Source organism: Coregonus clupeaformis, chromosome 10 (genome assembly GCF_020615455.1).
Source record: "Coregonus clupeaformis isolate EN_2021a chromosome 10, ASM2061545v1, whole genome shotgun sequence".
NCBI classification, from domain to species: domain Eukaryota; kingdom Metazoa; phylum Chordata; class Actinopteri; order Salmoniformes; family Salmonidae; genus Coregonus; species Coregonus clupeaformis.
Window position 1 is genome coordinate 24351999 of NC_059201.1, and position 13894 is coordinate 24365892.

The following is a 13894-nucleotide window of genomic DNA, read 5'->3' on the forward strand; positions in this document are numbered from 1 at the left end:
TCATACACAACACACTGCCAGACATCCTGTTAGTAGTTAGCAACGGAGTGCAGCCATGGCCACTTCTGTCCAATGCTAGGACACACATGACCATTTTTATTTAACATTTACTCTAACCAGGACGTCTCATTGAGATAAATAATCTATTTTCCTATCTTAAGGGGACCTAGGACCGAGAAGGCAATTATTTCCAAGCTAAAAGCTTTGAGCTGGCCAGATGCTTCCGTACCATTCCACTGGGAAGGTGAATGGTTTGTGAAGCAGAGAGGCTACAGTAGAGAGCTGTTGGTCTGGCATCAGACAGGACAGAGCGTGTGGTTTGTGGGGGCTCCACAGCCTTATAGAGCCAGCTTGGCTAAGCCTCCAGAGCTGCTGGGACTCAGACAAAAGGAGCGGGTGCAGTGCAGGCAGATGTGGGCTCCTAATTTACAGTCCTTTCCTCCGCGCCTGGCACTTTTATTACTACTATGGACTGGGTGGAAGTATGAAGCCACCAGTTCTACCTCATCTCTGATCAATGTTCCCTACCCTACATTAATATAAGCAGGAGGCCTGGTAAAAGTGCCATTTGTTCTCCAGGTCCAAAGTGACTAACCAGGTTATCTTGACTAATCAGTGTGAGAATTGTTTTTAATTTAGATAGATGTGAACTCAAACTAAAGCATACAGCACATGATGATCAGTAGATTGTGAGAAGAAAGAAAGTCATACATAACATGATTTTTTACAAGGCTTTCACTCTCCTTTCTCTAATCCATCCATCAATCCACTCATCCATCCACTCATCCATCCACTCATCCATCCACTCATCCATCCACTCATCCATCCACTCATCCATCCATTCCATGCAATATTCTAGAGGCATTGTTTGTCTCCTGGTTGAAACATCTACATAAAATATGCTAATGAAATTAAACGAGGAAGCGAAAGGGTTGATGCTGCCTGACTTTTAATCCCTAATGATTCTCGCCATCCCTGGAAAAGGCCTGATTAATTTAGGAATGTCTGCCACGCTGGAGAGAGTGATTAATTCCTGGAGGATTCAACCATTTAGGAGAACAAGAGGGAGGGGAGTAAAGAAAACAGGGAGCTGGAAATATGGAAGCATAATTAATACATTTGGATCCTATTTAATTAGCTGCCTGAACAGAATGTAAGGCACAGAGTCACTGTTTGTCACTGCTTTGTTGAAGTGTTAGGCTACATAATGTACCTTCCTGGCAGTCACAGAGAGAATGAGCCCCTGCAGATAGGGGAAGCAGAGAGAACACCTCTCCTGCTAATCTAGCCCAACGCATTGATTGCAGTGGGGATAGAGGTCTACACTTCTCCTGTGAAGTGATTACTAGAATTACATGTTCCGTTGATGTATGTTGTGTCTGAGAAAGCAGAGCAGAAGAAACAGGGTGAAACCATTTCAAGATGCTATTTATCAGTGTGAATCTGTGCTGTCTCTGGCCTGTATCTCTTAGTCCTGTCTTTTATAATGGAAAACTCTTGTCATTGTAAAATGTCACCCTTGTAAAATTGGAGGGAGGTAATTCATATAATTATTTTAATCAAAACATTTTATGAATAAAACCCTGTTTTATGAGTTCTCGCTAAAGGTTTATGAAAGGTTTATTATAACGTCTTCGGTTTGTTTCTGGTTAAATCAAAGTATTCTAGGTCATCTCAAGTCTAGAACAAACCATTTATCTTCTATTTCAGGACGATGTGAAAACCATTGTTGAGGATATCAACTACAGTGCAGCCTGACTGAGTACAGCCTTGTTCATTCCTGCCCTACAGCACTAGAGAGTTAGTCTGGACTTGCCATCTCTTAGAACCCCAATGGGGATGGGGACGTGTTTGGATATAGGATGCACTTACTGCGGCCGTACTAAGGGGCAGTCATGGCCCCTGACGTGGTGGCTGTTGGTCCTGATGTCCATCTCTCTAGCGATGGGCCAAGGTCAGACTGTCAACACTTTCCAGTCAGAGAGGAGAGAGTGGACCCTGAACCACCTGACAGTGCACAAGACCACTGGTGTTCTCTACGTTGGTGCTGTGAACCGGATCTACAAGCTGTCTGCTAACCTAACACTTCTGGTCTCCCACGACACAGGTCCTGAGTACGATAACAACGCCTGCTACCCTCCTCTTATAGTGCAGCCCTGCTCGGAACCCCTGGCATCCACTGACAACATTAACAAACTGCTGCTCATAGACTACTCCCACAACCGCCTGCTGGCCTGTGGCAGCCTCTACCAGGGTGTCTGCAAGCTGATGCGACAGGACGATCTGTTTATCCTGGTAGAGCCCACTCACAAGAAAGAGCATTACCTCTCCAGTGTCAACCAGACAGGCACCATGTATGGGGTCATCGTGCCCTCCTCGCAGGGCCAGGATGGCACCCTGTTCATCGGCACAGCCGTGGGTGGAAAGCAGGACTATTTCCCCACCATCTCCAGCCGTAAGCTGCCCCGTGACCCAGAGTCCTCTGCCATGCTGGACTATGAGCTCCACACTGACTTTGTCTCCTCTCTCATTAAGATCCCCTCTGACACGCTAGCTCTGGTCCCGCGCTTTGACATCTACTACATCTACGGCTTCGCCAGCGGGAACTTTGTCTACTTCCTTACCGTGCAGCCAGAGACCCCAGAGAACGGGATGCCTGCTGGCAGTTCCCCTGGTGACCTGTTCTACACAACCCGCATCATACGCCTCTGCAAAGGGGACACAAAGTTCCACTCTTACGTGTCTTTGCCAGTGGGCTGTGTACACAAGGGAGAGGAGTATCGCCTCCTACAGGCCGCCCACCTGTCTAAGGCAGGGAAGGTACTGGCCAGGTCCTTCAACATCAGTGCCCAGGATGACGTCCTCTTTGCTGTGTTCACCAAGGGCCAGAAGCAGTACCACATGCCTCTGGACAACTCCGCCCTGTGTATCTTTACCATCCGAGACATCAACGCCCGCATTAAAGAGCGTCTGCAGTCCTGCTACCAGGGAGAGGGCAACCTGGAATTACACTGGCTGCTTGGAAAGGATGTGCAGTGCACCAAGGCGGTAGGTACCTGTAGCTAACACCCTGAAGAGGGCTGCATCCAGTCCCTTCATTAGCATCCAGCTAGCCAGGGGCAAACCAGCATTGGCTCCTCTGATGTGGCATACAGTCACATTATTCAGACAGTGGAGCTGACAGGTTAGAGAATGTAATATTTAAAGCTCTTTGAATACCCCACAGCCTTGATTACACTAACAGTAGCTGATAGGCAGAAAGGTAGACAGAATCCCGCTGAAGAGTCCCATTCAACGTTTTCAATATTCCTCAAGAGCAGCAGAGTAAGTTGGGGAGATGAATGTACAAGGCTAATCAGAGGAGTTTTGTATGTGACTTTGATTCCATTCAGAGGCTCCGGCTCAGGCTCTCTCTCTCTCTCTCTCTCTCTTTCTCTCTCACTCTCTCTCTTTCCATTTGTGACTGTAATTCTGTATGATATGAGGCTGTCAGTGTTCAGAAAAATGGTAACAAGGACATCCATCAAGGTTGTTATTCAGCAACTCTCACCCAACTACTTTGATTCCAAGATCCTATTTTGCTAATAGTCACATACTGCCTCTTACCCATGTCATCCATCTGTTCCAGTGCAGAAGAAAGCAGAATAGATGCTCTCGAGAGGTGCAGGAAATGAAAGTACAAATGTGTTGCCCTAAAAAGTGAGATTTCTATTCTGTCTGACAGGCCATTAGTGGATGTTTGAGGTGGGTTGTGCTAGATGTAACAGGACTGCTTAGCATGCGAGCCTCTTTGATGCTAAATCAAAATCTGACATCTCTGGGCCTGTATGTTTGTGTGATGTCAGATCAAGCGATTTAAATCACAGAAACCTGCACCAAATACATGGCGTTCTCCTGTTTGCCACAAGCAATTAAACTGCTCAACAAACACACTGTCCTGGCACTGTTGACAAATGTAACAGCCCCAATATCTTTTGAAGTCGCGGCCTTGAAAACCATGGTAATTGTGTGTAGCAAATATGTAAGGATTTTTACAGTAGTCATTTTGAGATTTCTTACTCTCCTTCTCTTGCTCTCTGACTCACCCATCTCTCCCTGTCTTCCCCCATCTCTCTCTGCAGCCTGTGCCTATCGATGATCACTTCTGTGGGCTGGACATCAACCAGCCCCTGGGGGGCTCCCAGCTGGTAGCTGGCCTGACGGTGTACACTGAAACCAGGGACAGGCTGACCTCTGTCACCTCCTACATCTATAATGGCTACAGCGTGGCCTTTATCGGCACCAGGAGTGGCAGACTGAAGAAGGTAAGCATGGGTAATGCACTGACAGATCTAGCAGGGGGATTCTTTCTCCACACCCACATGAATAAATACTATAGTATATTATGGTATAAATACTAGTATTCACTGTAGTGTTTTTTCAGACTTGACTGTCATATTCACTGAAGTCTGCAAAAACACTACAGTGAATACATTTTCCATAACCTGTAGGTGGGTGGGTGGGTGGGTAGGTAGGTAGGTAGGTAGGTAGGTAGGTAGGTAGGTAGGTAGGTAGGTAGGACTGGGGTCTGAACGGATAGTTCAGAGCTTCTTCTCTTTTCTATAATACAATATATGGTCTATACATGGCATGTAGGTTTCTCACTTATGGGTTGCACAAATTGGGAAATGGAGGAGGGGAATGGGTATATGCAAATGAAATACTGTAGTATTTACAATAGGTAAAAAAGTGTAGTGTTTTTGCAGACTGTCATGTTTTTTGCTGACATTACTGTAGTATTTACTACAGTGTTTTGCGGATAATACAGTAGTATTTACTATAGTATTCTACAGTATACTACTACAGTCTAGTAAGTTATACACATGATTGAGGGACACTACAGTGTATAGTATAGTATTCTACAGTATACTACAGTTTACTACATAATTCTATAGTAAGTACTGTAGTATTCTATAGTAAACTGTAGTATTCTTTCATGTGGGCATTCCTGTAAGCAATCAAAAGAGAACCATGGCACTCTCCCAGAAGCTTTGCTGGTGCGTAAAACCCGCAAATTCAGACAAACAAAGAGGTGTAATGGGTTTGCGCTAAAAAATATGTTGCATAAAGCTTACTTCATTATTCAAGGTTTTTTGTTTTTTTTACTGCATCAGGGATTGCGTACACAGACGTTTCACTGCATCAGGGATAGCGTACACAGACGTTTCACTGCATCAGGGATAGCGTACACAGACGTTTCACTGCATCAGGGATAGCGTACACAGACGTTTCTGCTTTACAGCCTTCTTCAGTGTGTAGGTACAATATTCTTTAATTCAAAACAGCATTTAGTAAAGAACAACAGATGAGCAGCAGGTGCTTCTAATCAGGGTTGCCACTTATCTGCCAATCAGGGTTGTGGCTTTTCTGGTCAGCCAATATTTAGAGATCAATGGTTTATCATCAGGAAAAATAGATCAACAGCCAAGACTAGCAATATCATAAATTCTAGCCCCTTGGCTTTAATCGCTATGCAAGAGGCACAAATAAAAATATTCTTACAATATTTAGTTACTTCAAGAGTCTCTCTTGATATAACTGTATGGACATAAATCAAGATAGGGAAGTATTATTGTACGGATTAATGGGGACATGTTGTTGATGTTGTGACTCTCAGTGGTCACTAAAGATCCCATGTTAACCCCGGTGGCATGGCTAAATTCCCAATCTGGCCCTCATAACATCATGGCCACCTAATCATCCCCAGCTTCCAATTGGCTCGTTCATCCTGTAACTATTCCGCAGGTCATTGCTGTAAATGAGAATGTGTTCTCAGTCAACTTACCTGCAAAAATTAGGGTTAAATAAAAAATTTAAAGACATTAGCCAGTGGGGCACAGTGGTATAGGGTACAGTGTCAGCCTGTCTGGCACATATGTAGGGTGGAATTGGAGCAGAGGCTCACATAACTAGACAAGTTATGTGAGGTCCTTCTAGAAGCATGATACCGACTTCTGGGAGCCCCCATGGAGAAGCAGGTTACGTCTAGCCTCGTACGAACCATCCTGATCTCGCAAGCTCACATTGTGTAGCGAAACAGAATGTGATCTTGCGAGATCAGGATGGTTCGTACGAGGCTAGGTCACGTCTGTACTCCTATTCCATCATCCCAAATGGCCACGTAGAGTGGAAATGGGGCATGACAATAAATGCCTTCAGGAGATCAGTCAGGCAACAAGGCCATTGGATAAGGGCAGGCTCAGCACATTGGAAGGTCAGGGGCCAGAAGGTCATTCTCACGGTTCAGCCTCAGACACAGCATCTGGGGATGTCACTCATCAAACCCAGCAACACCCATTTCCAACCCGACTGGACATGTATTCTATCAATACATTGAATTTGTCTGTGTTTTGTTGTTAGAGTGTGGTAGTTGGGAAATGTCATTCTAGATTGGCTTCTTGTGTCCCATTAGCTAGCCTACTGTATGTTCCTGGCTCAACACAAAGCTGAATATGCCAGTAATCCCAGACCAACATAATGTGCCACTGCCACCAGTGACAGTAAGGCTACAGTTGGGGAAAAAAGTATTTAGTCAAATCAAATCAAATCAAATTTTATTGGTCACATGCGCCGAATACAACAGGTGCAGACATTACAGTGAAATGCTTACTTACAGCCCTTAACCAACAGTGCATTTATTTTAAACAAAAAAGTAAGAATAAAACAACAACAAAAAAGTGTTGAGAAAAAAAGAGCAGAAGTAAAATAAAGTGACAGTAGGGAGGCTATATATACAGTAAAATAAAGTGACAGTAGGGAGGCTATATATACAGGGGGGGTACCGTTGCATAGTCAATGTGCGGGGGCACCGACTAGTTGAGGTAGTTGAGGTAATATGTACATGTGGGTAGAGTTAAAGTGACTATGCATAAATACTTAACAGAGTAGCAGCAGCGTAAAAAGGATGGGGTGGGGGGCAGTGCAAATAGTCCGGGTAGCCATGATTAGCTGTTCAGGAGTCTTATGGCTTGGGGGTAGAAGCTGTTGAGAAGTCTTTTGGACCTAGACTTGGCACTCCGGTACCGATTGCCGTGCGGTAGCAGAGAGAACAGTCTATGACTAGGGTGGCTGGAGTCTTTGACAATTTTGAGGGCCTTCCTCTGACACCGCCTGGTATAGAGGTCCTGGATGGCAGGGAGCTTTGCCCCAGTGATGTACTGGGCCGTACGCACTACCCTCTGTAGTGCCTTGCGGTCAGAGGCCAAGCAGTTGCCATACCAGGCGGTGATGCAACCAGTCAGGATGCTCTCGATGGTGCAGCTGTAGAATTTTTTGAGGATCTGAGGACCCATGCCAAATCTTTTTAGTCTCCTGAGGGGGAATAGGCTTTGTCGTGCCCTCTTCACGACTGTCTTGGTGTGTTTGGACCATGATAGTTCGTTGGTGATGTGGACACCAAGGAACTTGAAGCTCTCAACCTGTTCCACTACAGCCCTGTCGATGAGAATGGGGGCGTGCTCAGTCCTCTTTTTTTCCCTGTAGTCCACAATCATCTCCTTTGTCTTGGTCACGTTGAGGGAGAGGTTGTTGTCCTGGCACCACACGGCCAGATCTCTGACCTCCTCCCTATAGGCTGTCTCATCGTTGTCGGTGATCAGGCCTACCACTGTTGTGTCGTCGGCAAACTTAATGATGGTGTTGGAGTCGTGCCTGGCCATGCAGTCATGGGTGAACAGAGAGTACAGGAGGGGACTGAGCACGCACCCCTGAGGGGCCCCCGTGTTGAGGATCAGTGTGGCAGATGTGTTGTTACCTACCCTTACCACCTGGGGGCGGCCCGTCAGGAAGTCCAGGATCCAGTTGCAGAGGGAGGTGTTTAGTCCCAGGATCCTTAGCTTAGTGATGAGCTTAGAGGGCACTATGGTGTTGAATGCTGAGCTGTAGTCAATGAATAGCATTCTCACGTAGGTGTTCCTCTTGTCCAGGTGGGAAAGGGCAGTGTGGAGTGCGATAGAGATTGCATCATCTGTGGATCTGTTGGGGCGGTATGCAAATTGGAGTGGGTCTAGGGTTTCTGGGATTATGCTGTTGATGTGAGCCATGACCAGTCTTTCAAAGCACTTCATGGCTACAGACGTCAGTGCTACGGGTCGGTAGTCATTTAGGCAGGTTATCTTAGAGTTCTTGGGCACGGGGACTATGGTGGTCTGCTTGAAACATGTTGGTATTACAGACTCAGTCAGGGACATGTTGAAAATGTCAGTGAAGACACTTGCCAGTTGGTCAGCACATGCTCGGAGTACACGTCCTGGTAATCCGTCTGGCCCTGCGGCCTTGTGAATGTTGACCTGCTTAAAAGTCTTACTCACATCGGCTACGGAGAGCGTGATCACATAGTCGTCCGGAACAGCTGGTGCTCTCATGCATGCTTCAGTGTTGCTTGCCTCGAAGCGAGCATAGAAGTGGTTTAGCTCGTCTGGTAGGCTTGTGTCACTGGGCAGCTCGCGGCTGTGCTTCCCTTTGTAGTCTGTAATAGTTTTCAAGCCCTGCCACATCCGACGAGCGTCAGAGCCAGTGTAGTATGATTCAATCTTAGACCTGTATTGACTCTTTGCCTGTTTGATGGTTCGTCGGAGGTCATAGCGGGATTTCTTATAAGCGTCCGGGTTAGAGTCCCGTTCCTTGAAAGCGGCAGCTCTACCCTTTAGCTCAGTGCGGATGTTTCCTGTAATCCATGGCTTCTGGTTGGGGTATGTACGTACGGTCACTGTGGGGGACGACATCATCGATGCACTTATTGATGAAGCCAGTGACTGATGTGGTGTACTCCTCAATGCTGTCTGAAGAATACCGGAACATGTTCCAGTCTGTGCTAGCAAAACAGTCCTGTAGCTTAGCATCTGCGTCATCTGACCACTTTTTTATTAGCCGAATCACTGGTGCTTCCTGCTTCAGTTTTTGCTTATAAGCAGGAATCAGGAGGATAGAGTTATGGTCAGATTTGCCAAATGGAGGGCGAGGGAGAGCTTTGTATGCGTCTCTGTGTGTGGAGTAAAGGTGGTCTAGAGTTTTTTCCCCTCTGGTTGCACATTTAACATGCTGGTAGAAATGAGGTAGAACGGATTTAAGTTTCCCTGCATTAAAGTCCCCGGCTACTAGGAGCGCTGCATCTGGATGAGCGTTTTCCTGTTGATTAATGGCCTTGTACAACTCATTCAGTGCAATCTTAATGCCAGCATTGGTTTGTGGTGGTAAATAGACAGCTATGAAAAATATAGATGAAAACTCTCTTGGTAAATAGTGTGGTCTACAGCTTATCATAAGATACTCTACCTCAGGCGAGCAAAACCTTGAGACTTCCTTAGTATTTGATTTTGTGCACCAGCTGTTGTTTACAAATATACACAGACCGCCGCCCCTTGTCTTACCAGAGTCTGCCGTTCTGTCCTGCCGATGTAGCGTATAGCCTGCTACCAATTTTGCAAGTTCTCCCACTTAAAAAGATGAGAGAGGCCTGTAATTTTCATCATAGGTACACATCAACTATGACAGACAAAATGAGAATTTTTTTTCCAGAAAATCACATTGTAGGATTTTTTATGAATTTATTTGCAAATTATGGTGGAAAATAAGTATTTGGTCAATAACAAAAGTTTCTCAATACACTTTGTTATATACCCTTTGTTGGCAATGACACAGGTCAAACGTTTTCTGTAAGTCTTCACAAGGTTTTCACACACTGTTGCTGGTATTTTGGCCCATTCCTCCATGCAGATCTCCTCTAGAGCAGTGATGTTTTGGGGCTGTCGCTGGGCAACACGGACTTTCAACTCCCTCCAAAGATTTTCTATGGGGTTGAGATCTGGAGACTGGCTAGGCCACTCCAGGACCTTGAAATGCTTCTTACGAAGCCACTCCTTCGTTGCCCGGGCGGTGTGTTTGGGATCATTGTCATGCTGAAAGACCCAGCCATGTTTCATCTTCAATGCCCTTGCTGATGGAAGGAGGTTTTCACTCAAAATCTCACAATACATGGCCCCATTCATTCTTTCCTTTACACGGATCAGTCGCCCTGGTCCCTTTGCAGAAAACAGCCCCAAAGCATGATGTTTCCACCCCCATGCTTCACAGTAGGTATGGTGTTCTTTGGATGCAACTCAGCATTCTTTGTCCTCCAAACACGACGAGTTGAGTTTTTACCAAAAAATTCTATTTTGGTTTCATCTGACCATATGACATTCTCCCAATCCTCTTCTGGATCATCCAAATGCACTCTAGCAAACTTCAGACGGGCCTGGACATGTAGGGGGACACGTCTGGCACTTAGTGTGTTACTGATGGTAGGCTTTGTTGCTTTGGTCCCAGCTCTCTGCAGGTCATTCACTAGGTCCCCCGTGTGGTTCTGGGATTTTTGCTCACCGTTCTTGTGATCATTTTGACCCCACTGGGTGAGATCTTGCGTGGAGCCCCAGATCGAGGGAGATTATCAGTGGTCTTGTATGTCTTCCATTTCCTAATAATTGCTCCCACAGTTGATTTCTTCAAACCAAGCTGCTTATCTATTGCAGATTCAGTCTTCCCAGCCTGGTGCAGGTCTACAGTTTTGTTTCTGGTGTCCTTTGACAGCTCTTTGGTTTTGGCCATAGTGGAGTTTGGAGTGTGACTGTTTGAGGTTGTGGACAGGTGTCTTTTATACTGATAACAAGTTCAAACAGGTGCCATTAATACAGGTAACGAGTGGAGGACAGAGGAGCCTCTTAAAGAAGAAGTTACAGGTCTGTGAGAGCCAGAAATCTTGCTCGTTTGTAGGTGACCAAAAACTTATTTTCTACCATTATTTGCAAATAAATTCATAAAAAATCCTACAATGTGATTTTCTGATTTTTTTGTTCTCATTTTGTCTGTCATAGTTGACGTGTACCTATGATGAAAATTACAGGCCTCTCTCATCTTTTTAAGTGGGAGAACTTGCACAATTGGTGGCTGACTAAATACTTTTTTTCCCCCACTGTAGTAGCAATATCAAAAACATTAAGTGTCCAGATAAAAATATTTTATAAATATTATATAATTATTAGATGACGCTTACCCGACACACTTGTCTAAATTGCTGGGTCATGTGAAGGATGCTATAACCACCCCTCACCCACATCTAGCTAAGTGGATCGATCACTATTGTCTAGACATGTACACATGTTCATGAAATACAATAGATGGCCGTAATCACCCCCAGACACACCTGGCTAATTAGGTGGGTCATGTAATAATCTGGCCGAAGTGGAGTCTTTTGTTTAGACATGTAGCTAGCTAGGTAGCTAGCTAGCTAAACAATGAACCGGCATAATCCCAACTCGTACTACTACCAATACAAACATTGTCATAGCTGTAGTATAAATCTGCAGGTAGCTAAAGCTAACAAACTAGATTCAATGTTAGCTAACTAACAATAGGCTATAACTAGCAATGCAAATGGATTTCTGATTAGAATAATATTACTACACAGATCATATGGCACACAATTGGCCCAGCGTCGTCCGGGTTTGGCCGGTGTAGGCCGTCATTGTAAATAAGAATTTGTTCTTAACTGACTTGCCTAGTTAAATAAAGGTAAAAAATAAAATAAAATAAAAAATACACATAACTTTAGCTAACGAGCCAGCAAGCTAATGTACGCGTTAACTTGCAATAAACATGACTTTCTGACAAAATTTGAAACTTATATCTGAAAATGTATCTAGACTCTTACCCGTATTCATGGATGAACGCTTCACGGCAGACTGGAACCATTTAACTCTGTTTTGTTTGTAGATACATCTTGTTTGGCCAGCATGTGTCAAGTCGCTCCGGTTCACACTGACAGTGGCGTGTGCAGAAAGTAGCCCATCACTTATTCCAATTGATCTGTCGATAGCGCCTGCTAAATTCAGGGCATCAATATTGTAGAGAAAATTAGTAGTTCTCGATGGCTAACATTATATCTTTCAAAAAACTTTCAAAAAACAGCGCGGTAGAAAGGACTATCAACACATACTGAACAGCTCACGTTACAGACAAAAGCATGCTACATGGCAGACCAATCCAAACTCATCTCCCGGCATGTCCAGCCCATCCATTATCTCAGCCAATCATGGCTAGTGTGAAGGTTCCTGTCTTTTTCCGTGGCTAAACCGACTAGGCTCGTAATTTAACAATTGTATTTGCATTTATGGATGGAATACAAGTTTGTTATTAAGGCACATGAAAGTTCACGTTTCAGAAGGCATTTCTGCAACAAACAAAAAAATCAATGTTTACGTTCAAATCCCTCTCCTGTGAAGTAGTGACGTGGGACACACGCCTAGTTTCCTGAAACGAGTCACAAATGCACCCAACATTCTCCTCAGTGATAAACTATAATAATTTAGGAGTATTTCCTTTAGATTAAAATGATAAGCACACAGCAAACAAAGCTCTCACGAATGCTCTCAAGTGCCGATACTGCATTCATTTTAGCTTTTTGAGAACTGGCATAATGAGGAAACTCTCCAAAGTATATCTAAATGATTCAAGCTTTTCAAAGACATGGCTTCACAATGGACAGGAAGGAGATATTTGGTGATTGAAGTGATTAGTAAAGAATCTCAGACAGGAGGACGACTGGCAAGGAAGGTGTGTTTGAGGCTAAATTTAAAGAGTTTTCAAAACTGCATGCTGTGAACAGTAGTCTCATTAAAGAAATCTTCACAGTAGATAGACATTTCACTACAAATGAAGATGTACATAGCATTAAAGTGACAACATTTACTGATGGCATGTCTATGTTTATATCCTCTGCTTCCCCTGAGTTCTGCTTGCATTAGGACATTTAAACATATGCTGTACTTAGTACACACCCATGAGCATGCATGCAAAGACACGCACATGCACACACACACACACACACACACACACACACACACACACACACACACACACACACACACACACACACACACACACACACACACACACACACACACACACACATACACACATACACACACACACACACACATACACACACACACACACACGCACACACGCACACACACACACACACACACACACACACGCACACACACACACACACGGGCTTGCATATACACAAACAGGATGCTACTGTTGGAGAGCAGTTAAGAAAGTTAAGACCAGACGAGTGCATGAATCGCTCTGTTGTCTTTCTCCCACAGCACAGTATTATTTGGTTGACCCTAGGAACCCCCCAAAACAAAGGGAATGGAGGAGGGGGTATAAAGGAGGACAGGAATGAGAGAACAGGAAGCAGGGACCTGAAGGAGAGCCCAAAAGATCTTAGGGGAAAACACAGAGACTTAGAGGAGTCTCTGGATATGTAGTAGAAATTGTGGTATGGGGGCTTGGAAGCTAGCCACACTGTAGAATGTTAACTTCAGGGATTTAGGGAAAACCTCAAGGATCATTCAGAAAACCTCCTATACCTTTGGGGAAAAACTGACGTACTGGAGATGCTGTATGTTTTTATTTTCTTTGTCAGACAAGCACTCTCCCACACTCAGCACACACTCAGCACATACTCAGCACACACACACACACACACACACACACACACACACACACACACACACACACACACAATTAGAGTGCATCCATCATAGTTAGTAATCATATTTGGTAATGGCATTTGCTAACACACAGCTTGTTCAATGCTGGGAATCAAGGAAAGTCGTCGCAGGACAGACTCCTCTTCATCAGCATTCAGCCAAAGTCATGATGGATATGGGCTAATCAATGTCCACTCTCCAGTCTGTCAGTTAGAATCTGCCCAAACACACAGCCACTCAACCCTGAAGGTTTGCCAGACGTACTGGCCTTATGTCATTGTATTTTTAGTGTCTTAGAAAGAGGCTATGTTTGGAAA

The 13894-nt window shown here is 44.7% G+C and overlaps 1 protein-coding gene across 1 annotated transcript in view; it reads left to right on the top strand.

The window, feature by feature from the left end:
- Nucleotides 1-13894, top strand: part of LOC121575791 (plexin-A2-like) — a 105163-nt gene that overhangs the window by 19741 nt on the left and 71528 nt on the right. Inside the window, exons 2-3 of the mRNA XM_045222901.1 lie at nucleotides 1711-3048; nucleotides 4122-4304. Of these exons, the coding sequence (XP_045078836.1) occupies nucleotides 1834-3048; nucleotides 4122-4304 (1398 nt within the window). The 5' untranslated portion in view covers nucleotides 1711-1833. The remainder of the gene's footprint in view (nucleotides 1-1710; nucleotides 3049-4121; nucleotides 4305-13894) is intronic.